The sequence below is a fragment of the Panicum hallii genome, chromosome 2 (assembly GCF_002211085.1).
Source record: "Panicum hallii strain FIL2 chromosome 2, PHallii_v3.1, whole genome shotgun sequence".
In the NCBI taxonomy this organism is placed as follows: Eukaryota; Viridiplantae; Streptophyta; class Magnoliopsida; order Poales; family Poaceae; genus Panicum; species Panicum hallii.
In genome coordinates this window covers 7,193,375-7,219,882 of record NC_038043.1, presented here as the reverse complement: position 1 = coordinate 7,219,882, position 26,508 = coordinate 7,193,375, and the positions used below count along the sequence as shown (strand labels likewise).

Sequence of the window (26,508 nt, the reverse complement as noted above, 5' to 3'; positions counted from 1 at the left end):
ACCGCACCACCCACGCCTCCTGTCCACTCTCCCCAGCCGGCCGCCGCCCCCAATCGCCCGCCGCCGGCCGCAACCCCGTCGGCCCCTCCGCCCCTAGGTCCTCCGCTCGTCCTTCTCGGGGCCGGCCGCCGCCGCGCCGGGCAGGGCAGGCCGCAGGAGGCCAGGAGCCTGTCGCTGCCACCCGGCCCCACAGCGCGCCACGTCAGCGGTGCGGACCCGGGGCCCGAGGCAGAGTGCAGACGAAGTGACCGGCCCCCGACTCTCCGATCGGAGCGGAGATTCCCACAAAAGTCCCCCCCCCCCCCCCCTCCAACCCACGACGCATTTCACCGGGCGCACCAGTACGGTGTCCGTGTCGCGCTCTGCCCCCCAGAAAACCCCACAACTCGCGGCGGGTGCGCGCGCGGCCTCGCCCGCCATGGCCGCCGCCGGCGGCGACCCGCTGACCCCGTCCTCCGGTGAGCCTCCCCCCCCCTCTGCGTCTCACTTCTGATCGTGTGGCGGATGCGGATTCCCCTGCGGCTACCATTCCTACTTGTTGGGGAAATGTTCCTTGTTTCTTTTCCGCTTCATTTCTTCGTTTGTGCGTGGGAGGGAAACAGGGAACGCGGGATCTCCGTTGGCTTGGGGGATGTTGGTGCTGCATTTTTCGCTGTTCGGCGAGAGCTTCGGTGGGGATTTAGGGTTTTGTTGGGGGTTCGCTTGGGGGCGGGGGGGGGGGGGGAGGGGGGTTGATTTCCTTCGGGCTCGGGGGGATCGTGTACGTTTGCGCCCGGATGAGGCCGCCATTCGCAAACGCTTCGGTTTACTGTCTTCCATTGGTCTCCGTATGGGTTGGGGCTTTATGCTTTGCCTCGGTGATCGCCGGGGTGATTTTCTGGGCAGGGGGTTCAAGCTTCTGTTGTGGCGGACATTTTTTTTTGGGATCACCGTGGCATGGCTTGCCTTTTTTAGGCTCAAACTCAGAGTCATAAGCTCCCGTGGGAAAATGGCTTTTGGATTGAGGGCATCTTTAAGAGAGAACTACGTGTCCTGTCATCTTTCTTTGTGCTTAGCAAGTTATGCGCTGCTGTTTTTTCTGTTCTGCTTTGAGGATACCTGCCTCTGTTTTGTTTGCTGCAACAGTGGTTTATAATGTCTAAGGACGGATAACAGGTGAAGCAGAGATGATAACAGTTTTGATTTATGTTCCCGTTGTGCTCTGCTCAATATTTAGTTAGCTATAGATGGCATTGATCTTTACCCACAAACTGTAGAGAATGAATGGTTGCCTTGTACTTAATGTGGGGTAGTGAAATGAAGGTAGCAACGGTGTAAGCAGTAGCGTGACCGCGCTCATCGCTCACATATTGCTTGCTTGGTCAGCTTTTGTTTTCACCATTTCCTTGTTATTATGCAGACTAAGTAAAAATACATGACATATACATGAAATGCTCATTCTTTTGTTATGATTACTCAGCTTCTGTCTTCACCATTTCCAAGTTATTATGCAGGCAAAGTAAAAATACATAAACATATACATGAAATGTTCATTCTTTTGTTATGATTACTCTTCTTGCTACATAAGCAGGTTGACTTGGTTTATTTCATGTTGTCTAATGTATCTAGACTGTCATATAAAGTTATGTCTCATCTTCTCTAAGTGAAGCCTTTTTGCTTTTATAATTCCTTATTTTCCCTACACATGCTATTTTCTTCTGATTAACATCTTTGTGAGGTTAACATTTTGTTAACTAGTAAAGCCAAGTTTTTCCTTATATATTTGTTCTGTTAGATGCATTTATACTGCTAGAACTTTGCAAACAAAATCTGTGTTGTATTTTGCAACTTATTACAATGCATGTGCTTCTCTTTGGGAAATGTATTGTTGATGTTTTTCGTAGAAATATACATGATCTGGCATTATGAATAAATTTACTTGGCTTTTCTCTCCCGTGATAGTAATCCTTTTGTTTTTTGTAGGCATATTTTACAGAAGGCACAAGAAATCTGCTGAGCGTAATACCAGTGTATTAACACCTGGAGTTGCAACCAATTCCAGTGGTCATGCACTTCCTGTTGCAAGTAGGGTCCCCAGTTTGGAATTTGGCAGTGCTAGCAAGGAATGGGAAAACATTCGTCAGCGCAAGGTCCAATTGATCAACTTCCTTTCTAGTCTGGAACGTCCCTCTGAAAATTCTGTGATAGCCAACAGAATGGCAGGTGGCAAATTGAACAATTATTCTACAGAGCCAAGAGAACAACAAGAAAATACTCCAATAATAGTAATTTCAGATGATGAGGATGGAAACAATTCAGGATACAAAGAACTGACAACATCTGATTTGGCTAGTAATATCACAAAATGGGTGGCATCCAATGGGATGAGCCAAGCATTTAAAACCATGCAGATTGAAGGAGACAAAAATACGCAGATTGTTCCATATGGTCAAAATGCAGCTTTAGTGAATCAATTTCCTTTGCAAACCAGCTGGCAACCATCTATTCACTTTGAGAGAGTTGTATTGCAGAAAAGGCCTGAGGAGCAGCGTGTGCAAGATCTTTTGGTATTTACCTTTCAATTCCAGTTAATTGGTGAATGTTCAATTCTACAAATCTGTATTTTTGTGCTTATTCTACTATGTGTGCCAAGATGAACGACTTTGTATTCCAATGCTTAATTCTTGTTTTTCATTCTAGGCTGTTAACATAGCGGAGAAGAGAGCAGAAACACAAGTGTTCCTTTCACATCCTACAGAGAAAAAGCGAAGGAGATCAGACCCCAGCTTGCATGTCAGCGAAGATGCTACCTGCGCCCCTAGACAAAGGAAAAGAAAATCTGGCACAGATCCAGTAGCTGCTGATTTGTCCTTGGATTTAGGAAAAACTGATATTTCATCAGAACCTGAACTGACTATGAAGGAAGAGGAGAAACCAAAAAATGAAAGTGACGGTCTTGAGGAATATTGGAAAGATTTTGCGTTGGCCATCGAAAGTACAAAGGTATGCGTGTCAACCACAGAATTTGGTTTATAGTGCAGCACTCTTTAAAAAAATTTCCAGATGACTGCTAATTCTGCTTGTGAATACATGCTGTATTATCTATTTGAATATTGAACGCTGCTTTCTACGAAGCATCTTCATGGTAGTATATTATGCCTGGTTGATTGGAAGAAATATACTCCATTTCATAATGTAAGGTTAAGCCAACAATATGAACACTGCAAGAAAGCAAAAGATCCCAACATAATTTGTTAGAGATGGAGAAAAGCTGTGCCTATAAGGGATGAAATGCTCCAATAGACATGTCAAGATCACAATAACTTTATTAAAATTGTGTACTGTATTAATTTTTACGCACAGCCATGACAACTACACCTAGATTACAATGATGACTTGTATCGTGACATAATAACTCCCAACAAAAGGGAGTATCTTATTATATGGGAGCTAAGTGGTAAATAATGAATAGGGGTTCATCAGCTGAAGTGTTCAAAAATGCATTCCGTTGCCTTTTTGAGGCTTCCTATCTATCATGACAAGTTTGCATTCTTGCTGTTCAGTTCAGTTGTTGGTAACTGGTTTGTATTATCTGTGATTCTTGATTTAGTTACTTTTATTGGTCCAGATTGACTCATTTGATGAGGCGGCAAATGAGAAAGAAGAGGATCATGGAAAGGTGGAGGATGTCGACTGCAATCATGACATTCGGATTCATGAAGATTTGGGCCATGTATGCCGTGTCTGTGGAATGATTGTGAGAAGAGCTGAATCAATAATTGATTATCAGTGGAAAAAGGTTTGTAATTTGTTTGAGATATATGAGGCCTTTGTAGCTCTCGTTCATTTAGCACTAAAGTTATTTTTATGCATGCATGTAGTTTTCACTTTGGGAAAATCCTAAGAACAGGCTCCATGTTGGGGTGTTCTTGTTTAGCAAATGGCCTGGTAGTTAATTCTTACATTAGTTCTGCTTCACTTACGTTACAGTTTCAAGTTTTGAACACCTGTGATGTTAGCTTATCTTCTCATTTCAGTTCATATGCACTAGTTCCATACTTGTTGACATCAGTGCAGCTACATGATCCTTACAGTTCTAACTTTTGAGCACTTGTGCTGTTTGCTTACCAGCCTATTCCACTTGACATGACTAGCTCTATACTCTGCCTCGATAATTTCATTATCCTCACCTTGTATGCACATGGAACAAGTTGTGAAATACTGCCTCCGTTTCAAATTGTAAGTCGTTTTGGTAAATTTAGATATATAGTTTTTGCTATGCATCTAGATATACGCTATGTCTAGATACGTAGCAAAAACTATATATCCCGATTTGCTAAAACGACCTACAATTTGGAATGGAGGGAGTATAAACAAATGTCATATTGACATTTCCTTGAGAATGTCAAATCCTTTTCTTGCTAATAGGCCAACTTCTCCGGAGTTTCACTGGTTAGACCTTGAGGTCCGGGGGTCTCCCCCTGGTCTAGTCTTTCTCACATCAGTTCCAGCTAGTATGAAACAATAGAAAATCATTGGAATATAACTCGAAGATCAGTAATTGCTTTTTTCATTTCTACAAAAGACATGTTTGCTTGCAGAGTAACCTTGAACTTAGGGCATTTTGCTGAAAGCCTGATATTTTTTGGTTGCTCCCCTAAATAACTAGAGTAAACTAATATCAATTTTATATGTAATCATGAGATTCAAATGAAATTCAAATCAATTTATATTATAATCATGAGATTCAAATGTCTAAATCTGCACAGAAGAGAATAGTATTGGAGAAACCAAGTGACCTTAACGTTTTCTTTATTTCAGGCTTCAAGGAGAAGAACAAGTTGCTATGGAGGACATTCAAAGGATGCTAATGAGATAGATTGTGGTAGTGTTAAACTGTCTGAAGATTTCATAGTTGCAGATATTGCTATTCATCCTAGACATGCTAAGCAAATGAGACCACATCAGTTGGAAGGATTCAACTTTTTGGTTAAGAATTTGATCGGAGACAAGCCTGGAGGTTGCATTCTTGCTCATGCCCCAGGTTCAGGGAAAACATTTATGCTTATAAGCTTCATTCAGAGCTTCTTAGCAAGGTATCCATCTGCAAGGCCCCTTGTTGTGCTACCCAAAGGGATTTTAGGTACATGGAAGAAAGAAATTCAACAGTGGCAAGTACAGGATATACCATTGTACGATTTCTACTCTGTTAAGGCTGAAAAAAGAGTAGACCAACTGGAAGTCCTTAAATCATGGGAAGACAAGATGAGTATACTGTTTCTTGGATACAAGCAGTTCTCCACAATTATCTCCGATGATGGGGGCAGCAAAGCAGCAGCTGCATGTAGGGACAGGCTGCTAAAGGTCCCCAACCTTTTGATAATGGATGAGGGTCATACACCAAGAAATAGGGAGACTGATGTACTAGAATCTCTGAGTAGAGTGGAAACACCACGCAAAGTGGTCCTTTCAGGTACACTATTCCAGAATCATGTTGAGGAAGTGTTTAACATTTTGAATCTTGTTCGCCCAAAGTTTCTCAAAATGGAATCATCCCGTCCTATTGTTAGACGGATAATGAGTCAAGTAGAAATGTCAGGTAGAAGTTCGAAAGGGATTGCCTACAGTGCATTTACTGAGTCAGTTGAAAACACATTGTTGAATGATGACAACTTCAAGAGAAAAGCTCATGTCATTAGAGGTCTTAGAGAACTTACAAAGGATGTTCTTCACTACTATAAGGGTGATATCTTAGATGAACTACCTGGCTTAGTCGACTTCAGCGTGTTCTTGAAACTCACTTCCATTCAGAAAGAGATTATTCAAAAGAAGATGGGAGCATATGACAAGTTCAAAAGAAGTGCGGTAGATACTTCATTGTATGTTCATCCTTGTCTTTCAGAAATTTCAGAAGTTAATGCTGAGGATAGGGCTAACAACTTGACAGATAAGTCAATTGACATTATGATTGATTCCATCGATGTGAGAGATGGGGTGAAGGCCAGGTTTTTCATGAATATCCTGTCACTTGCTAGTTCTGCAGGAGAGAAATTACTTGCTTTTAGCCAATATAGACTTCCAATGAGATTTTTGGAAAGGCTTCTGGTTAAGGTGAAGGGCTGGCATGTGGGGAAAGAGATTTTCATGATCTCTGGTGATACTACTCAAGAAGACAGAGAATTGTTAGTCAATCAATTTAACAACTCTGCTGATGCAAAAGTACTGTTCGGTGCTATCAGGGCATGTGGTGAGGGTATCTCCCTTGTTGGCGCGTCAAGAGTTGTCATTTTAGATGTTTACCTGAACCCATCTGTCACCCGTCAAGCGATCGGGCGTGCATTCAGGCCTGGACAGCAGAAGAAAGTGTTTGTATACAGGCTTGTAGCTGCTGATTCTGCCGAGGAGAAGCACCATGAGAGCGCATTCAAGAAGGAAGTTATATCGAAGCTATGGTTCGAATGGAGTGAGCACTGCACAACAGAAGACTTCAAACTTGGTCAAGTTGATATTGATGACTGTGGGGATGAATTATTGGATACTAAAGCAATGCGTCAGGATGTCAAGGCACTGTATAAAAGGTGAACCCCCTGCCTCTCAATGTTTGATATTGTTTTGCATGCTAGTAGTCTCATCCAGAATTCGTCTTTGTAGGTAGGTAAGAAGCTTTGTGGCCACTGGACGCCATGTAAATATTGCAATGCTGACCGTCCGAGCTGGTACATGATCTGATGTAAGCAGATTTTCCTCTAGAATCATGCCTTACATTACATCATGAAAACAATGCTTTAACGGATACTGTTTCTCTGCAGGGTGATACAGTGGCTTCGTTGTGGTGACAGACCTCAGTATGATCTAAGCTAGGACTTTACGTTTCTTAGTCATTTTCAAACTATGTCTATGGTATGGCTCCTTTGTAGTATGTGCCAACTTGTGACAGCAATCGGGTTGAGCCTCGTGACTCTTGTCAAGTTACTGAGGATTAACAGCCATCGTTTTCTCCTCATAAAGTTTTCGTGGGCAACAGGAAACAACTCAATAAACCTTTCGTGAATGTGCGCTCAGTTTGTTTTGTTCTCCAGCATTGGAGGTTATGCAGCTGTTTTGTTCTTGGGTGTTGGAACTATGCAGTGCCCTTCTTTTTGTGCCCAATGCAATGCAGGCAGAAGCGATCAGAGGCCATTGGAAAGCTCAAAGGTACTGTGTGCTTGAGATGTTTAAAAACTGTACTAGTGGTTTTCGCTATGACGTTTAGTATGGCTCGTCATAGGTTCTGGCGCTCACTTGGTTTATGAATTACGAAGCTCTCTTTCTCTACGCATATGAATTAAGATATCTGCCTTTTAGAACATCATATGAAAAAGCTCCTTTTGTTTTCGTCTTCTTTTGTTTTGGAACACAAGAAAGGCAGGATGGGACAGTGTAGGCAGGAAGGGAGCACTGATGGTTGGGGGATTCATGTTCCGTTCGCTTGTGTTCTTCTCGTGGATCCCAGAGTGTAGGCGAGTACGGGCACCAAGCCACCGAGCTTACAGAAGTTGTAGATGCCTAGATGGGGCACTCTCCAACACGACTGGGATCAGTCTGAGTGAAGAACCCAGAAGATCTCACGACTCACGAACCATCGCAAGCATGGATAGTAGTGCCGTTTCCTTTAGCGGAAGGTCAGAGGTGGGAAACAAGGTTCAATTTTCTCTTCTTTCTTTTTATATGATTTTGATACGAGTTTCTATCAAAACTCTATTCCATCACTATCCAACCCCCGATAGTATGTTCCTTAGATTTAGATCTGAAGCAACTAATTTTTCTCCTAACTAGATTCTTGCCCATGCGTTGCCACGGGGAGCTAAACAATTTTAAACATAATGTATTACGGATTGTGGAAAAATATGATGTTGATCCTAACAACATGCTGAGATTTTTTCTTTTTAAGAAAAAGTTGGTAAGAAATTTAAACCAGTGCGACCGTGATAGTGGCACGCCGCAAAATTCCTATCCATGCAGAATTGCATGTGTGATTATTTTATTTAAAATAAAATTCTAAAATTTGATTTCTTTTGTTTGATTGCCTTTTAGTTTTAGAATCGCTATGCTTAAGAAAGTTAAAATGTGCATCAGATAATCATGCTAATGCAGTTTTTTTTGAATTGTTGAATTTAAAATTAATTGTTGTGCCCAAGTTGTGCAGTAAAGTAGCAAGCCTGTTTGCTTAGTGGTACTTAGAGCTCCATTTAATTCGGTACACTTCTCTTTTCAAAAAAGAAAATGCGGTACACTTGGTGCTAGAGAGTTAGGAAGTACAAAAGTCGATTAGGCTGCCTGCCAAAGTTGAGCAAACATTGAGATGATTTACTATTTTATTAAGGCTACAAAAACACTTACTATATAAATAGTAGCTTTTAGAAAATCATAATAATGCTTAGCTCTCATCTGAATTTGACAATTCAAACTCTACGGTCTATAGTATTTGCCGTGCTGCAATTTCAGAAAATGGAGCTCCTAGCCCTATTTAAGTCTGGACAAGTATAAAGTTCATCTAGTAATTTAATAACTTGAGATAAGTCTAAATGAAATGAATTTTCGTGCACTTACAGCTCGCGCTAGTAGCACGCATGAGGAATAGATTTACCGCTATTCGCCCTATCCCCCGAAGTCGACGACGCCTCTTCTTCTCAGACCTCAGTAATGTCGGAACCGACGGTTCCTTTTCCCCAATGTTCGAACTCTTCCACGATGACCTCTCCTTGAGTACGTGAGAGGCAGGGCAGACCGTCCATGTGACATCCCCGATGTCACTACTGTACCTAATCATGTGCATTAGCATTTATGAAGCATCTCATATGTTTTTGCATGCATTTGTCACATAAAATAACCACTAGAAACGAACTTCTCCGTAATTATCTAATACTCTAAGAAATTTTGTAAATAAAAATCAAGCAAAGTTGTAAATCTAAGTATATGTAAAGTTTTGGTAAAAGTGGTGAGATGTTTTCAAAACAACTCAACCTTGATTGGATTTTTAAATTGTTGTTTGAAGTGTAGACCCAAGTCGTTTAAAGCTGAAGTTCCAAATTCTGAAATAGTGGTCATTATGTCATCTTCAGGTGTTAATCAAAATAGTTTCCCCAAAACACTAATCATGCATGTTTGGAAAAATGGAATCCCCATAATTTTATCCAACCAAAGAAATTCGTTTCAAGAGTTTTGGAGATCATTTGGTCCATAAATGTTGAAAGGAAAGGAAATTGAAATTCATCAGTGATGCACAAGGCCATGGTTGACCCAGACCGAGGAAGCCGCGCGTAAATAGGAACAATTTCAGGGGCCTATCTTCCCAACCGTAGACTCATATGAACAGTGATGCACAGGGTTTTTTCTTTTTTTTTCAAAATACCAGCTGAAACTTTGGAAAATCATAGTAAATCATAGAATAATCCTTAAATTGAAGCTGAAGATGTTTTGGAATCCTTGTGACTAGATATATCCAGTGAACCTATAATATGGCATGTTTTAGTAGAAAAATATTGCTCTAGATTTTTACCTATTCTTGTTAGGGATAAATTCATATCTGTAGTTTTGTTGCTCCTTTTGCTGTGACATATTTATGGAAGGCTACTCAACGAGAAAAATTTACTATCGAAATATCCGGAAATGTGTGTTAACATGTTCAATATCCTAAATAAGCAATATTATAAACCCTATATACTTCTACCCTACAACTTCGAGTAAGTTTTGATTGACTCGTAACTCTTTTCTTTTTGTAGGTACTTGTTAAATCTAATACATGTATATATGCCTATATATCTATATGTGCAGCTTTTTGATTGGATTTTGCTCGTAATTTGTGTGGAGTCTAGCAAACTTATAGTGTTTGACTCAAAGAGGAGACCATAGTTGGACATCCAACATATCATAGACCCAGTGAACATGTAAGTCTAATTTGTACAATAAATTCTTTTCATTTTTAGATCAATTAAACATCAAACATATTTTTAAGCGTAGGGTGTGGAAAAATTTGTGAAAAAGTACAAAGACGGCGGTGAATGGAAGGATAAATTGACCGTTAGAATGGACTTTTCGGTACGTGGGGTCGCAACAATTTTGCATATCTCATTTGGTGCTCTGTATACACATACACAAATATTGTATTTCTACTTTATTCCTCTTATAGTGTTTGATGCAAGAAGCCGAAAATAATTGGTGTGGGTACTATGTACTGAATTCATCTACACTCCAACCCGTTTCGGGAAGGCTACGACGAAGGACATAAGAGTACGTACAAACCATTCGTAAATACATTTATAATTATGCTGACACGATGAATTAATATATTGAGCTTTATTTTTTTTCAAAATGATAGATGATACAAATCAAGAAGGAAGTTCTCCATGTGGATAGGATCACGGCCGTGTCGGAGCAGCTCATAGAATTTATTATGAGGGAGATGCCGAATCCTACTGGCGAGTTCTACCACGACGGCCATATTAATAGAGTATCCGCATCGACGTCAAGTGGGACATAGTACTTTCAATCGAGACAGATATGATTTCTCATAACATTTCTAATACTTGTAATCGTGATCGTGATATTTGTATATTTATAAATATTATTATGTTTAAATAACTTAACTACATGATCGGTGGTGACATTTAGTTATTTTTATACATTATTTTAACTCGAACGTGACTACGTATAGTAGTGTATAACTCGGGTACGCGTAGCAATTCTGGAAGTATAAACAATAATAAATAATTGAAATAAAATAGTATTCAGGAAAAAAAAGGGGAAAACCCTATGGTACTGGTTGGAAAGACCAACCGGTACCTAAGTGCCAGCATCAAATGCTTACACTTTCAATCTCGGTCTCTAGTACCGGTTCTAGACCGGTTGAATACCGATTTTCAACCGGTAGTAAGGGCCTGTTTTCAGGTACGTAGTGACGCGCTGCTACTGTATATGATTGCCGACTATATGAGAAACCATTGACCATATTCATTTGCACACAGGGACTGTGTTGTTGATGGTTTCTGGTTACTAACTGTGGTCGGGTTTGGTTGGTCGTGGCAAAAGCAGTAACGGCCAAGAGTTAATATAGCTACGCTTTGAATTCCAGCAGGTGATTTAATTAGCAAATGTTCCAAAATACCCCTCACGGTTAAAGGTGGCATATGACATACCAGTAAAAGCTTTCAGGGATCGAGCTTACTACGTATGTCAATATGTCTTAAGGGCGTTGATCACAAACAAATCCAGTTACATAGAAAATAGTCTTAGTTGAGAGCGTCCTTGTCAAATTAGTTGTGTGGAGTATCAGCACGGCAATGCAACAAACTATCCAAATACTGAAACTTGTATTTAATTATGGAAACAAACGTTTGACCAACCAACTGTGTCACATGCTATGTGCATGATCCCTTTGTTAAACTCAACATGTTGACCAATGCACACGGCTACGCACGAGCGCAAGCCCAATAGGTCCAGATAAAATAAGGAAACTGACAGGCTGGCACGAGTCTTTCAAAGACACAAGTAATCAGTCACAATGATCTCATTCAGCACAGGCCCTCGACAGTGTGTGGCTTAAGTGATGCCCAAAATAGAGAGAGAAGATAGAGGCATCACTCCCACCACTGAAGCCACCGATGCCCGTGCCAGAAAAATGAGGAGCCATGCATCTACTTGCACCGGTGCCATCTCTTAAAAAAAATATTTTCTCTTACTCAGGTGGCGCATGCAAGAGCACAAGCAGGGCAAGCCCCATTGACAGTTTGTTTGTTTTTATTTATTGTGTGGATCCTGCTAGTGATGCCTGCACTGCTGTAGAAGCCATCAGGAGTGTCCCGGCTTATATGCAGGCCAGGTAGGAATTTGCCAGTGTATTTTGGTTAATCTCTCCATCGCTTTGTTGGCCGATAGGATTTTCTGTTGATGTTATATTTGCCCCTCTACAGTGGCTGATCTAGAATGTAAAATTAGATATCCTTATTTTCCTTCTCTTCTTCCTCCCTCTTCTTTCTTCTTCTTCTTCTTCCTCCTTTTCTTCTTCCTCTTTATTCATGGTTCAAAATTGTTGGGGGTTCTAGGGGGCTCCATGGCTGCATGCCCCCCCCCCCCCCCCCCCGGCCCCTCTAGTATCTTACAGAAGAGTTAGAAGAGCCATCGACCTCGTGGGTTCCACTATTATAATTGGAACATGAAACATAATTAATCTAGGAAATTAAAGTCCACAATATTAACTATTAGTATAGTACATGGCTACAAGCCACTAGTAATAATGTAAAGGATCAGCTACTTAGTGTTCAGCATATGTTGAATCCTGCTTAACAAACGTTGCTTCAGCAAATCTTGAATCCTACTAAATGCATAGCAAATCAACAAAGAAAAGCTCAGCTAGGCTTTTCCTGGCATTCATTGTTTTGTTGCAAAGCAGAGGCAAAGACCAAGAACAACGTGCCACTGCCATGCACCCATCAACACTACGCCTGTACATACACTGACATATAAGGTGGTCAAGCATGACCACAGTTTTATTGTGAGACACTGTATTGAAGTTTGCTTCTTTTGTTCTAAACAAGAGGTACTTTCTGAAGCCTGTTTTCTTTAAAGGTGACACAATGCTACCGTTCATATGGATGCAGTTGATCATGCGTTTTCTTTTATTTTCCGTATTCTATTTATTTGATCAAATTAGTAGCTATGGCAGTACATTTGATTAGTAGCAAGCGGTATATATGGAGAGAGCATTACCAGTAACTATCGATCATTATATTATTACAGGTGGCTCATAATGAGAGATCCTCCTATAGTAATCATTGTCACAGGTAGTTTTGAACCAACTGTTTTGTTGCCTGATTCCTGCAATTCAACGAGTAGGGCAGCTGATGGCTCGATCAGAAACTGACATTGAAAATGCTTTATAGAACCCACGCTGATTTGGCTACCTGTACTACCACTACTACAATAGAGGATATCACCGCCGGTTGTAAAATGTCATCAACCGCCGGTTTCGATTCCCGTTGGATCAAAGTCGACGGTGATAGCATCGGCTGCACCGCCGGATCCAGAACTAGCGTGCGTTGATGCCCTTAAAAAAAGAAAAACGAAGCACGCCGCCGCACGCCGCTGCCCGCGGCGCCCGTGCTGCTGCCGCTGCTCCGCGCCACGGCGGCCCCGCGCGCACCGCCCGCAAGCTCCTCCGCGTCGCAGCTCGGCACCGTCGTCGCCGCTGCCTCTGGCTCGCCACATCCACGCCGCCGCCGCCTCTGGCCCGCCGCGCTGCCCCTGCTCCGCGTCGCGGCCTCTGGCTCGCCGCGCTACCCCTGGCTCCATGTGAGAGTAGAGAGAAAGCAGAAATAATGGATCGGAAAGGAGAGGGATTAAATCTGAACAAGACCATCTGATGTTGATGGTGAGAAAAAGGAGGAAGCGAATCGACGGAGGAGAAGAAATGGAATGGGGATGGGATGAGAAAAGGAGTGTTGCAGCTTTATAGCATCAAGAAACTGTGGTTGTATAAGCTAAACATGTGCAAAACTGAGGTTTAGAAAAAAGAGGTCTTGAGTGGAGTTTCTAGAACTCCAAAAAAGACTATGATTTTGGACTGCTAGCTCGGGGCGTTCACATGCCCAACAGAATTAATTTTTTCCAATGAGGCCCAATAGAATTTGTAGACCAGCAGCTAGCTTCTCGGCAGATTAATAAATCAAGCTTAGGCCCTGTTCATATGCACGTATTTTTGGACTAAACATATACTACGGTTTTGCAAAATACTTTGATTTTTGAAAGTTGACGGTTGTTTGGACGTAACAAACTTTCTGGTTTTAAAAATGCAAAAGTCCGATATCGTAAAAGTTTGATTTTTAACCTTTAATTATAAAACTGGATAAAAAAGACCATCCTACTACCGAAACCGGGTAAATTTGGCCCTTAGGGTGGTTTCAAAGCTGGTTTTATATTTTTTAAAATTAAAAATATTTATTTTTAAATTAAAAAATTCGTAAGTAATTTATTTTAAAATTAAAAATACGAAATGGGTATCAAAGGTTTTCTGTAATCTATCTATTGTCATTATACTTGTCAGTTATTTAGATCCAATTTTTTTATGTTCATAATATTTGGTTGGTTGTAGTTATGCCTATTATTTTTAAATAAATAAGATTCAAATAGACCAATAATAGGTAGGTTATATTTTTAGAAAAATTTTGATACTAGTTTCATATTTTTTTAATTTAAAATAAATTAGTTTTGATCTTTTTAGATCTAATTAGAATTTTTAATTTTTTTAAAAAATACAAAAGAACATATGCATACAGCAAGGCCTGTAGCTAGGCTTGGGAGATGTCACGAGCAGTCGACTTGGACAGAAAAAGAATAGTTGTGGAATAGTCTCGCCCATTATCTCTAAAAGGAAATGGAGTGCATGCTGAAGTCAATGGTCACACCCATAATAAAGGCACCGCCCTGCACTCGCATAAACATATAGGTGTGGTTGGTTGTATTTCTTTGGCTTTGGATTCCCTCTGTTTGGGGGCCTGGCCGGACACCCCACCCCCCCCCCCCCCCCCCCCCCCCCCCCCAAAGCGAAAACACTATTCAGACCTGGCAGATGAGGGAAGCACACAGATTTATAGCACTGCAACCAAACAACATCTCCATATAACCTCGCTAAAGCACTGCACCAAACCTAAAAAACTTGTCAAAGCAAGCTGCATGAGACGAGCCTAACTATATCTGAGCAACCGGTCACACTCTATACATCAGGGGACGATGCATACCAATAGGTCAGTGTGCATAGCTCGGTCAAGTCAAGTTTATTAGACTCGGAGGTGTATTATTCTCCTTATGGATTAATTGCAGAAATTGTCACATCTTGCGCAAATGTACCCGAAGTACGATTGACCACCATCGAGTGTTTAAGAATTCCGAAATATAAGTGCGACGTTGCTTTCATGATAAATCATTTAGCTATATTAGCCTTTTTCTTGAAAAGTCAAGTTTTGATTCAATGTGTTTAACCCCATGAAAATGCTCTAGGTTCCAAGTACATTGTATATGGGAAACTTTTACTCACATCTTTTTGTAGAGATGAACTCTTATATACAATTGACCAAACGGTACGGGCTATTATATGGTGATCAAACCGCTATTTCTGCCTGATGTGCATTGGAATTTACCTTGAATTAATCTTAGTTCAAGAGTGTCATTGTCAAAATGGATGTTTAGACTGTCAATACAATTGTGCAACCAACCATTCAAATAGTAAAAACTTGTATTTAGTTCAATCCAGTGAAAAATTATTGGTTTTTTCTAGAGGCACTTCAATTTCAAGCACTAGAGAGAAAGACAAGGTAGTGCAAGAGAGAATAGAAAGAACGGTGTGTCTTTATATATGTTGAAGATGATGCATGGACCATTGGATATTCGTATGGGCCATTGAATCTTCATCCCACGCTCCAAAACATGCAAAAGCAACCTCACAATTAAAAGAGAAAAGTTTATTTTGCCCCTAGAAACTGAATCTGGATAACCCCTTGAACCAAAAAACCGGACAACGACACCCTCTAACTCTAGAAAACCGGATAAACTAGCCCCATTGACGATTTGAAAGTGGTTTTTATAGTGGTTTTGCTAATGTGGCAATAGACCCCATATGTCAGAATTGACCACACCTACATGGAATCTTTTTAGGGGATTTTCCATAAGATTTTCTATAGAAAAACGTTAGTGCTTGATTTCGTTGTTTTCAGGGACCTATCAATGAGCTATACGTTGCTTGGCATGGCCGACTTGCGGTGTGTGCGGCGGCGGGCGGATCGGTTTGTTTCTAGCATCGATGGCGCAGGAGACGAGTAGGGGACGGGGCAGAGGTGTTCAACTCTTCACCGAGCTCGGTTTTGGAGGCTGGAGGGCGTCGAGGGAGGCTGGAAGTGCTCAATAATGGGTGACTGGCGGAGAGCATGGAGCAGCCGTAGTTCAGCTAATTCCGGCCGTGGAGCGGTGTAGAACGAGCAGGGAACGATGTGGGGATGTGGAGGAGGTGGGGTGACCATGCGTGAGCGGAATCAGGCGGAGTCCGCAAATTGGGATTAACCGGATTTTGACCGGCAGTGAGGAGCTCAGCTCAGCCAAGATGGGAGCAGAGGAGGGGGTGTCGAGGGAGCATAAAGGCACGGGTCGGAACGAAACTGATCCAGTCTGCGTCGTGCCATCCTAGGAACGCAGAGGATGAGCGTCGAGGAGGAGGCTATGGAGACCAACGCAACAACGCTAAGGACACGAGTGGCCTACACCAGGCATCGATCGACATGAAGGAAAGCGCCGGCGGCCAGGACTAGAGTGCCAAGCAGGCGCCAGCGATCGACGTGAATGACAACGCCCACAGTGTGTGTGTTTGTGTGTGTGTGTGTGTGTGTGTGTGTGTCATTGTGTGGTGTGGTGGTGGTAGAGCGGGCCGATTGGGCCGCCATGGTGGAGAATCGGGTTTCTTACAACCTGCTGCCTCCTGCTCGCACGGCCGCAGCTCACGGAGGTGCTCAGCACTTCACGCGTCGCCACGTCAATCAACAAGAGCAGCTAGAGCTCAGCACGCGGGAGAGCAAGTCAGATACCATGCGGTAGACCCCACTATGTCTCTTCCCCTTTTCCGTGCCTTTCTCTCAGGTGATTTTTCTATTTATCAAGTGCTTCGGTTTCCGTGCAATGCACACATCCAAATAAAAACGGCTCTATTTCATAAATTATTATTCAAATTAAATTTTGATTGCACCGTTATATTTTTACAATGAGATCTTTAAAACTAGACCACACTTGACCATGTTTAGATAATATTTTTATAAAATATTTTTATTTATTTTAAATAATTTATTTTTCTAAATATTTTATCTTATCCGGGAGTTTTTTTATTCTCGGACCAACTTCTAACTTTGAAGGAACACATTCGGAACATTTCTTTCTTTTGAATATTTTTATTTGTTTTTGAACAATTTATATGTGATCTTATTGAAGATCTAATTATTTAAAATATAATAATATAATGTAGTTGAAAGTGTTGTTTATGATATACGCTTTTCTCACCGAGTGCATATGCTAATCTTAATTAACGTGTTGATACGTGGGCCGTAGCAGTTCCCGTAATATATGGGTTATGCATGCAGCAGTGGTGGGAGCCGTGCTCTATCATAGCATAACAGCAGATTGCGTGCGCTGAGAATAGAAGTCGGTTCCCCGTCCCTATCTACGCTGCTACTCAAGCTCACTACGAGGAATGGAGGGAGGCGTCGGCACGAGGTCGAGCGCCAACAAGCAGCTCGTGCGGAGACGCGTGGAGAAGGTAGAGGAGGCGTACTGGCGCACCGGTGTACAATGGCAATTCCCAGTCCGTGACCCAATGCCTCGTCCTCCAAAACTCTAGACATTGAGATCTCAACGCCGCGGTGGGCGGCACCAAATCCATGCCGAGAGAGGAGGGGCTCCTCCACGTATAGTTGTGCATAGGTATAATTTGAAACTATAAACTTCTGATGCTGAAATGTTTATCTCAAACACAGGTTGACTTCTCTTTTGATGTTTATTTTTCCAGGTGAGGTGCATTTACATCAAGAGCATCATGGGGGAGCGAAACATATCGTTCTAAGTTACTGTGGCCGAGGTATCTGCAACCATGTGTCATATTATTGTGGTAGTTCTGATCAGAGTGCTTTCGGTTGTGCGACTGCTTTTTATTTATCTATATTATATGTCCAACCTGAACAATGTTATCTCGATGTATAAATATTGTCGCGGGCAACGGGAATAATACCTCAATTCCGTTTTAAATTTGCTCCGATGTATTAACTTTTTTTGCCATGTATGTATGTGCTGCACGTCTTGGATTAAGCTGTGGACTTAAATGCGAATGTTAGGTTGATCCTTTCCCAGTTTATCATGCATCAACTCTGCATTACTATTAAAAATTGAATCCATATGCATTTATTTATTCTCATACGTACTGTAGACTATAGACAACCGGAACATTAAAATCGTGATAGGGCGAGCAAAGCGCGCTAAATGTTTTAGTGGAGATAACGAGAGAAGGCAAGAGGTAGGTGATAACAGGTGGGGCCATATGTTGGTGAGAGAGGGGAAAGCCACACTAGAAAAAACAGTTCATAAACTATTTTGAGTTATTCTAGAGGTAGTTTATCAGGTTTTTTAAATTAGAGGGTATAGTTGTCTAAATTTTTAGTTTAGGGAATTTTTCAAACTCGATCCCAAGTTAATTCAGAGGGGAAAAAGAACTTTACTACTCAAATTAAAACGATAAACTTATCGAGATGTGGTGGATGGACGGTAGAGGAGGTAGACTCTCATCCATACAACCCCCAAAATTAAAATGAGATATACGTCAAAATAGTTCGTGAGAGCAGTCTTCTCGGATCATTGTCGGAACGCCTTCCGCTAAGGAATTCGAGTCAGATTTGAATCGGCATCGAGTTTCATCTCCGGTTTGACCGAACGGCACCAGCTCGGAAACTCGTAAAGATTGGCGCGGACAAGCGCAAGTCACGAGAGCCGGCGAGCCGCGACCAAATTCACATCGAAGCCATATCCACGCAGAATTACTGGCGTCTTGTTTTCCGACGCGACATCCAGGGGCGCTCGATCATCAGGATCTGCAAGATCATCAGGATCTGCAGGATCTACTAGGAGGAGCCTCAGTTGCCCATTCAAACAAAAGATTAGGGCACTGCAAGATTAATTCCTAACAACTTCTAGTCCTACTGAAGAAATCATATTGATGCAAAGTAAAATATACGTGTCTAAAAGAAGCTTGGAACAAGGACATAATCCATTTGGTGGGCACTGTGAATAGGAAGGCGCATCATTGCTGCCTTGCCTCTCATTGACTTATACTAGCTTGTGGGTCTTCATTATTCATAGGGCATCACTTTTAAGGGCATATGCGTGAGCAATTGGTCATCCAACAACAGCTAATTATAGGAGGATAACGGGGAAACTCACAAGAGGACAGCGGAGTCCTATCATTGAACTGGCTCAACATTGATTTCATATTATCAAGAGGAATTAATGACGTAGGCTTCTTGATCCTACTTCTATAAATAGTTGGATTCAGGAGCACCGTCGACGCTGCGCGTGATGCCTTACTTGATATGCAAAACAAGAAATGGATTCTTCTGCCCTACAACCATCGGTACGTGTATCCAACTTCTATATATTTCCGTTTAACAATCATAGGAGTAATCTTCATATTGGATATCCTAAATGCAGTAACCATCGTATTCTCATTGGGATCAACCTAGACAAGAGCAAGATCCGCATTTTGGATTCCAAAAGACTAAGTCATGATTTAATCCAGCCTTGTATCGACATGTTAAACAAGTAAACAAAAGTAATAAACCTTTTTGCTATTACAACTTCGCTAGATATGCATACATCTAATTATATTCATTGTTCTTATTGTCACATAGGGCCTTCGCAAAGTATCGTAATATATAGACCTTTATGGACGGATTTCACTGTACGTAATGCCAAAAATATCCTATGTAATGCATTTTATGCACGTCTATAACGGAGATGATATGACTGTTGGTAACCGAAAGGTTAGTAAAACTTGAGTATATACAATGTAAAAATATATTTAGTGTTTTAATACATTCTTTCTATTCTCATTCTTTGTTGCAGCATGCGGAGCATGGAACTTCAGAGTTGCTACTATGTGATATCTTAGCACTTCAAGAAGAGCTTACTGGATTTATAGTGGACCACGTAGTGAATCCGGGTGCAGAGTTCTGCCTTATCTAGCTTGATTGATTTTATTTTAAATTTGTGCATCGTAAAATGTATATATGACTCATGGTATAGACTATGTTTGATGTATGGACTTGTGGTTTGTAAGATTGATTTCTATTTACTATGTGAGATTTGATGTATTTATTATATGAGAATGGATTGTATGAATTATGTAGTCCTGTGAATCGTATAAAATTATTGAAATGTTGTTTGAATTTAGAAAATGATGCTAGAATAAGCAGCAGTAAAGGATTATCACCGCCGGCCCGTGTTGTGATAATCCTATTTTCACCGCCGGCCCGTGTTACAAGCCGGCGGTGATAATACTATTTTCACCGCCGGCCCATGTTAACCCATTTTCACTCCCAGTTCAAAGTGGGTATTTTCACCACCGGCACCTAAACCGGCGGTGAAAATGATTCTGTAGTAGTGCTATTTAGTGCTGCTTACAATAATGGTTCAAGTATATGAGAATAATGAACTGAAACATGAGCTAATCAGCATGTTGAAAATTAATATCATAATAATCATGCAGGAAGCATGTTTTAGTTGTTACAAGGAAACTGCTCGTCGTCACTGTGTGCACGTGTCAGACAAGATGGACCGTAATCTGTGCTCCCGAACTATCTACTAGAGTTACTGCTGGCCGACTTGCTCCTAGACAAGGATGGTTCGAATACCGGAAATTCAAGGAAAGCTCTCCCCAGTGTCCAACATGAGAAAACAATGCCATGCTCACCAGTGGAGACTGTAGAGTCTTACCACTGGTTGAGATTGCGGCGAAGATCATCTGTCTTGCTCAGTTAGTATGTAAATTCCAAATGGGAAGCAAACATCCAAAGACCCGGTGCGAATATTGAGACCTTAAAAACTACACATTTTGACCCTGCAGCTGCAACTGTGGAACTACAAGTAATGCAAGGCAAACATTACGTCATTACCCTGCAGTAAATTAGTGGCAAGAATGTTCGAGCTCAGTGCTCGCTAAACGTAAAACCGTCTTCCCATGTCTATCCGTGATCCATTCGTGATATACCGCCCCTCTTCCTCCCTTTGAATTCATGTCCCGTCTCCTTCCTCTGCATGTCATAGTGGACAAGTTTCCTACGGGGATAGATCTTGATCACAATCAGGGAGCTGAAGGGGCGGAGCACATATAGGTTGTCCCGAAGATAACTGGTTAGAATAGAAGAGTCCAGTGATTAGAAGTTAGGGAGATGACATGATGTCATCGTCAAGGAACCATGGAGCGGCTCAGTGCCTGGCCTGCAGGCTTACAGTACTAAGTTTGTATGCCTATGGAATCAGTTCAGGAGCTGTTTGGAGAGAGAAATAGTAGAATACATCATGATTTTTCTTGGTTAAAATCTAGTAGTTCTCCGAGCATGTTTGGTTAGTCCATAGTTAAGTGCGAGTGATTGCTGGAAAAGCATGCATGCAAGTAGCAAGTAGCGAGTCCCTGTAGAAATCAAAATCTCTCGGATGTGATTCTCTGGGTGCGATTTCAGATTCTGCCTCTCGTGTTGTAATTGAATAGAAAAAAAATTATAGGCTACTATAAACCAAATTAAGTTGGGCATGTTCTGCTCCGGCTACCGTCCTGGTCGTTTTTGTCCTACCGTACCCCAACGAACAAAGTACTCCAATGGCTCCATAGAACATGCATGGGTCATATAGCAGCTTGGTTCCCGATGCCTCATGCTCCTAAATCAGTAATAACCCCTCTAATCAACAGTTGCAAACGGGCCATGATGGAAGAATTGACCTATTTGTATCTAGAACTTGGTACAATACGAACCCGAAGAAAAGAATTAAGCACACGCAAGTGTTTTCAGTGTGATAGGAGGTGCAGTTGCAGATGTATATATGAGTATGGTGTGGGTCTGGTGGTGCGTGTGCGTCCATATGTATACAGTATATACGAGTGAGGTGCAGTTACCGAAAAGGAGGCATTTATTCCACATGTGTAAGGAAAGATAGGAGCAGACATTAAACTAGATCCTTCTTTTTGGCGGGTAAACTATATCACAGTTTATTGTACAGCTTCTAGAAGTACATTCATGTGCTTTTAAATTTCTTAAATTAATTTGAGAATCACCACAAAGTCTGTCAATAGTGTGTATATATATATTTCGATCAATCACTAGCATGACACTCTAATGTGGATAACAAGATTAGAATTATATAGAAGAGGAAAACAACACACCGTTCATTCATTTGTTTCCTTCTTTCACGGGTAATTAAGGCCCAGAGGCTACCGCAAAAATGCTTATTGCAGGCGTGTCTCAATGTACATCACAGACGTTAAAAGATAACTCTGGTATTGGCGATGACTGAAAACTGACCTTACATTACAGACTAAAGCAGCAGTGCTACTAGGAGGACAGTATTTTTGTGACAGTATTTGGACTCGGCAATGATGAATCGCATTTGGACAGCAGACAGTGTCAAAGAAATGTCCTACTAGGAGGAGCCTCAGTTGCCCATTCAAATGAAAGATTAGGGCACTGCAAGATTAATTCCTGACACCTTCTAGTTCTACTGAAGAAATGATATTGATGCAAAGTAAAATATACGTGTCTAAAAGAGGCTTGGAGCACAGACATAATCCATGTGGTGGCCACTGTGATTAGGAAGGCACATCATTGCTGCATGACTTATACTAGCTTGTGGGTCGTCATTCATAGGGCATCACTTTTTTGGCACATGCCTGAGCAATAGGTTCTCCAGTATTTACTAATTATAGGATTAGGGGGAATTATTTTTAAAAAAATAATTCATCAGGGTAAAACTCAACAAGAGGACACAGGACTCCTATTCATTAAAGTGGCTCAACATTAATTTTATATTGTCCTGGAGCAGATTTAGGCTATTTAGTGCTGCTTATAACGCGTTCAGGTTGAGAATGAACTGAAAATCAGTTAATCAGCGTCTTGAAATTAATCTGATCTCGTGTCCCGTCTCGTTCCTCTGCAGATACATAGTGGACAAGTTGCCTGCGAAGATCGATCTTGATCTCAGTCACGGAGCTGCAGGAACAGAGCATTTATATATAGGTGGTCCCCAAGATAGCTGGTTAGATTAGAAGAGTTTAATTATTAGAAGTCAGGGCGATTACATGATGTCTTTGTCAAGGAATCATGCAGCTTCTTATGCTTATGGATTCAGTTCATGAGCTGTTTAGTGAGAGAAAGTAGCTAAGAATACATCACGATGTTTATTTTCTTGGTTAAAATCTATAGTTCTGCAAGCATGTTTGATTAAAATCTGTCCTCCTGTTCCTAGTTAACCACGCACAGGTGATTGCTGGAAAAGCACGTATGCAAGTGGCAAGTCCCTAGAGGAATAAAAAACTCTCGGATGTGATCCTGGGTATGATTTCAATTCTGTTTTTTGCTTCCTCATGTTGAAACTGAAAAGAAAAAAAATTATAGGCTACATAAAGTAAACTGGGCAAGTTCTTCTCAGGCAACGTCCTGGTCGTTTTTGTCATACCCTACACTCCTACAGCAGAGAACATATATTCAAAGAGCTTCATAGAAGATGCCTGGGTCACAAAGCAGCTTGGTTCCCAATGCCTCATACTCCTACATCAGTAACACCTGTAATCAACCGTTGCAAACAGGCCATGATTATTGCTACGGAAGAATTGACCTGTTTGTATCTAGATCCCGGTACAGTGAACAAAAAAAAAGAATTACGCACATGCAAGTAGAGTTTTCAGTGTGATAGGAGGTGCCGTTGCAGATGTATATATGATGAGCATGGACTTATGGTGCGAGTCTGGTGGTGCATGTGCGTACGTATGTTTATATGACTGAGGTGCAGTTACAAAATAGAGACCTATTTATTCCACATGTGTGCTTCTACTTTCTCATATTTATTCCACATGATTATTCCATATTTATTCCACATGAATGTGCGTCTAGAGGTACATTCATGTGCTTTTAAATTTCTTAAATTAATTTGATAATTACCACAAAGTCTGTCAATAGTATAGATAGTGTCTGGTGAGTGTGTTCTCTGGTGTTTGGCAGGAGCCTCTAAAGCTCAAAGAGCTCCTTGATAGGTCGCAGCCCCCGGCCCTTTAGGTCTTGGTGGGTTCTGGTCTTGGTTTTTTTTTGTAAGAGTCTGCTAGTGGCATGAGTTGTACCGAGTCCAGGGGTGGTCTAATCCCTGTACTCTTGCTTTTCTTCTATCTTAAATGAATTGACGTACAGTCCTCGTTCGAGGAAAAAAAAAGAAAAAATTCCTGCCAATAAGAACAATAACATGGCAGATTATGCAGACAGTATTGCATATTCATTAAAAGCAGCAAAGTTAATTAGAACGGACATAGTTAGGGTTCTAGTTACACTACTAGAAAAACAATCATTTATGCCAGTTATTTCAAAGTGGCAGGTATAACCAAGTTATATATGCTGGGCTGAATAAGATCCAGCACGAATACAGGTTTACCGGCCCGTGCCGGCTCTACTTCTCAATTAGAGCCGGGATATATAACCAGCGTATTATCAACAAAGCGCAGAATCAGGGTCTTATAGGTCATAGAGTGGCCTTAAGAGGTGACTCCAAAGATTACAGTAACCTTCCAATGGTGACCTCCGGGTCCAAAACACCATGCTTCTGATTGCAAGATTGAACTGCAAGCTGTTTTTGAACCTCCCTTTGTTGTTCGCTAGTAGGCATCAAACAAGGCAGTCACCTTCGGTCGGGCTAAGACAGGACCAGCTGTTGCTGAGCTTAGGAAAGCCACGGATGCCTCGGTGGAGCGAAGGTCAATGAGTCAAAGCTCAAGAGAAGAGTGTTGTGACTCCGGTGACCCAGATTAGGGCAACACAAAGGCTATGACAATTGTATAATTCATGTTGTACTCTTGTGACAATTTTATACTGCATATTTCATAAATATAGTAGGTATTTAGGAGCAAGATAGTCAAGAGTAATGTGTCCCTTCATCTGCCTATACAGAGGCATCCACCCTCGCTAGACAAAGGATATTTTCACCACTACAATCTTGGTACCTGTGTGTCTGTCTTATTACCACCTTCAAATTTTCATGCTGTGGTTGCCCTTTTACCTTGCTATTGCGTTAGAGTCTGCTCAAAAACACAACACACCACGTATATATGCACGAGTATCTGTGTTGATTCAATTCTGTTGGTTGAATAACATGCATGGATGAGGGTTTGTACAGAAATTTTAGAATTTTCACATAAGAAAGGGTTATGTGACTAACAAATCCATACAAAATCTTTTAAAAAAATAAAAGCAAAGTTACTGTCAGAATATATGTATTGATAGTTTATCATAATTTCAATATGACGGCAGGGACATCATAAAGATGAAGCCAAATATGAGATCAAATATGAGATCAACAACAGTAATGTGCACTCAGGGTTGCCATGGGTTCAACAATGTTTGATTGCTCTTGGGCCGCATATATCGACAAAGTACCCTGAATCCCAAAGTCTTAGAAAAAGCATTTTTAAAGCCGCCGTTGAAGAAAAAGATATGCCCTATAGTTTAATTCCTGACACCTTCAAATCCTATTCAAGGAACCATCATGCAGATGAGGAGGGAACTTTGTCTCTATTTGTTTGAGAGTGGAACAATGCTAGCCTGTGTGTCGGACAATGTGAACTGGAAGGTGTAGCATCCCTTCCTCACCTCACCTTTGCTTATATAGCCCTGTGATTCTAGATTTCAATGGGCTTCAGTTTCACACCGCATGCCAGATGAGCTCTAGGTTAACCAACGTCAGCTAGTTACATGACCCAGGGGAACCCACGCTCTTTGCGCTCCTAGATAACTAAATAGGTTCATGTGGTTCTGGAGCAATCAGCAGATTCAGGCAATCAGCAGCAATTATCCAACAATGCCATAACGAAAATTAATTAATCTAATGTAAACCCTCTAAATGTTCTTGTAATTAAGCTACTTAGCTGCGTCATATAAACACCTAAACATTTTAAAATTACTACATTTTTAATGATTATATCTTTTAATAATTATTATCATTTTAGACCTACTGATTATTATAAAAAAGGTTACACATTATTCCCTATTACAAAAATAATTGCTTACAGAAGGTCATTCTTTGGGCCTTAAAATGAGATCAACTAGGCCTCCAGCGTTCTGGATTAATGCTAAGGCTAGGGAAAGTTCTGAAGGATTCAAGATACATCAACTTGGAAAATTTTATTCCTTCTCTTTGTACACGCAAAACAAATTTCAGAAAAAAAAGTTATTCTTGTTTCCAACACTGAAACTGTTGATATTAGATGTGTAGTCACATGAGCACCTAGCCTGCAACCTTCAAATGACATGTTTTGCTTGCATCACCACAGCAACCAAATATTTCAATTCTGAGACAAAAAAAAACTATGTGATACGCAGATCTTTACCAATAAACTAACACACACTCATTCTGAAGTGAAGGTACTGTCAAGTGACCTGAAGAGAGGGCTTGCTCCCACAACCTTTAATTCTAGGGCATGTACCACAAAAGCCAATGGCAGTTCCAGCAAGAAGATGGAGATTTTTGACGTGTAAAGCCTTTAATTATTGACACCTTCTAGTTCTTACTGAATAAACCATGTATTTGCCAAGTGAATGTGATCTCTGTTGAAGCTGGCTTGGACAGACACTATTGGTGCAATGGGTGCTGCAAACATCGTTGCCTTGCCTCGACTTGACTTCTATGGACTTGCTTGAGTTTCGAAGCATATGCCTAATTAAGTAC

At 41.2% G+C, this 26,508-nt stretch overlaps 1 protein-coding gene across 2 annotated transcripts; it reads left to right on the top strand.

The window, feature by feature from the left end:
- The first annotated feature begins 12 nt into the window (after nt 1-12).
- LOC112880530 (protein CHROMATIN REMODELING 35-like) lies at nt 13-7,070 on the top strand. 2 transcript variants are annotated; one of them, XM_025945192.1, is made up of 7 exons: nt 13-458; nt 1,963-2,546; nt 2,680-2,982; nt 3,608-3,778; nt 4,801-6,557; nt 6,635-6,709; nt 6,789-7,070. In XM_025945192.1, exons 1-6 carry the CDS (start codon nt 419-421, stop codon nt 6,636-6,638), a joined length of 2,859 nt encoding a protein of 952 aa, XP_025800977.1. In that variant the 5' UTR covers nt 13-418; the 3' UTR covers nt 6,639-6,709; nt 6,789-7,070. The 2 variants fall into 2 exon arrangements, with proteins under 2 accessions (XP_025800977.1, XP_025800976.1); XM_025945191.1 differs by having other exon boundaries at nt 15-458; nt 6,631-6,709.
- The last annotated feature ends 19,438 nt before the right edge of the window (nt 7,071-26,508 follow it).

What these genes read in the sequence shown, in the direction of transcription:
- LOC112880530 (XM_025945192.1), top strand. Translation starts at nt 419, where the DNA reads ATGGCCGCCGCCGGCGGCGACCCGCTGACCCCGTCCTCCG. An exon ending in AGCGTGTGCAAGATCTTTTG is followed by an intron (nt 2,547 to 2,679) that starts GTATTTACCTTT and finishes TTTTCATTCTAG; the next exon opens with GCTGTTAACATAGCGGAGAA. An exon ending in TGGCCATCGAAAGTACAAAG is followed by an intron (nt 2,983 to 3,607) that starts GTATGCGTGTCA and finishes TTATTGGTCCAG; the next exon opens with ATTGACTCATTTGATGAGGC.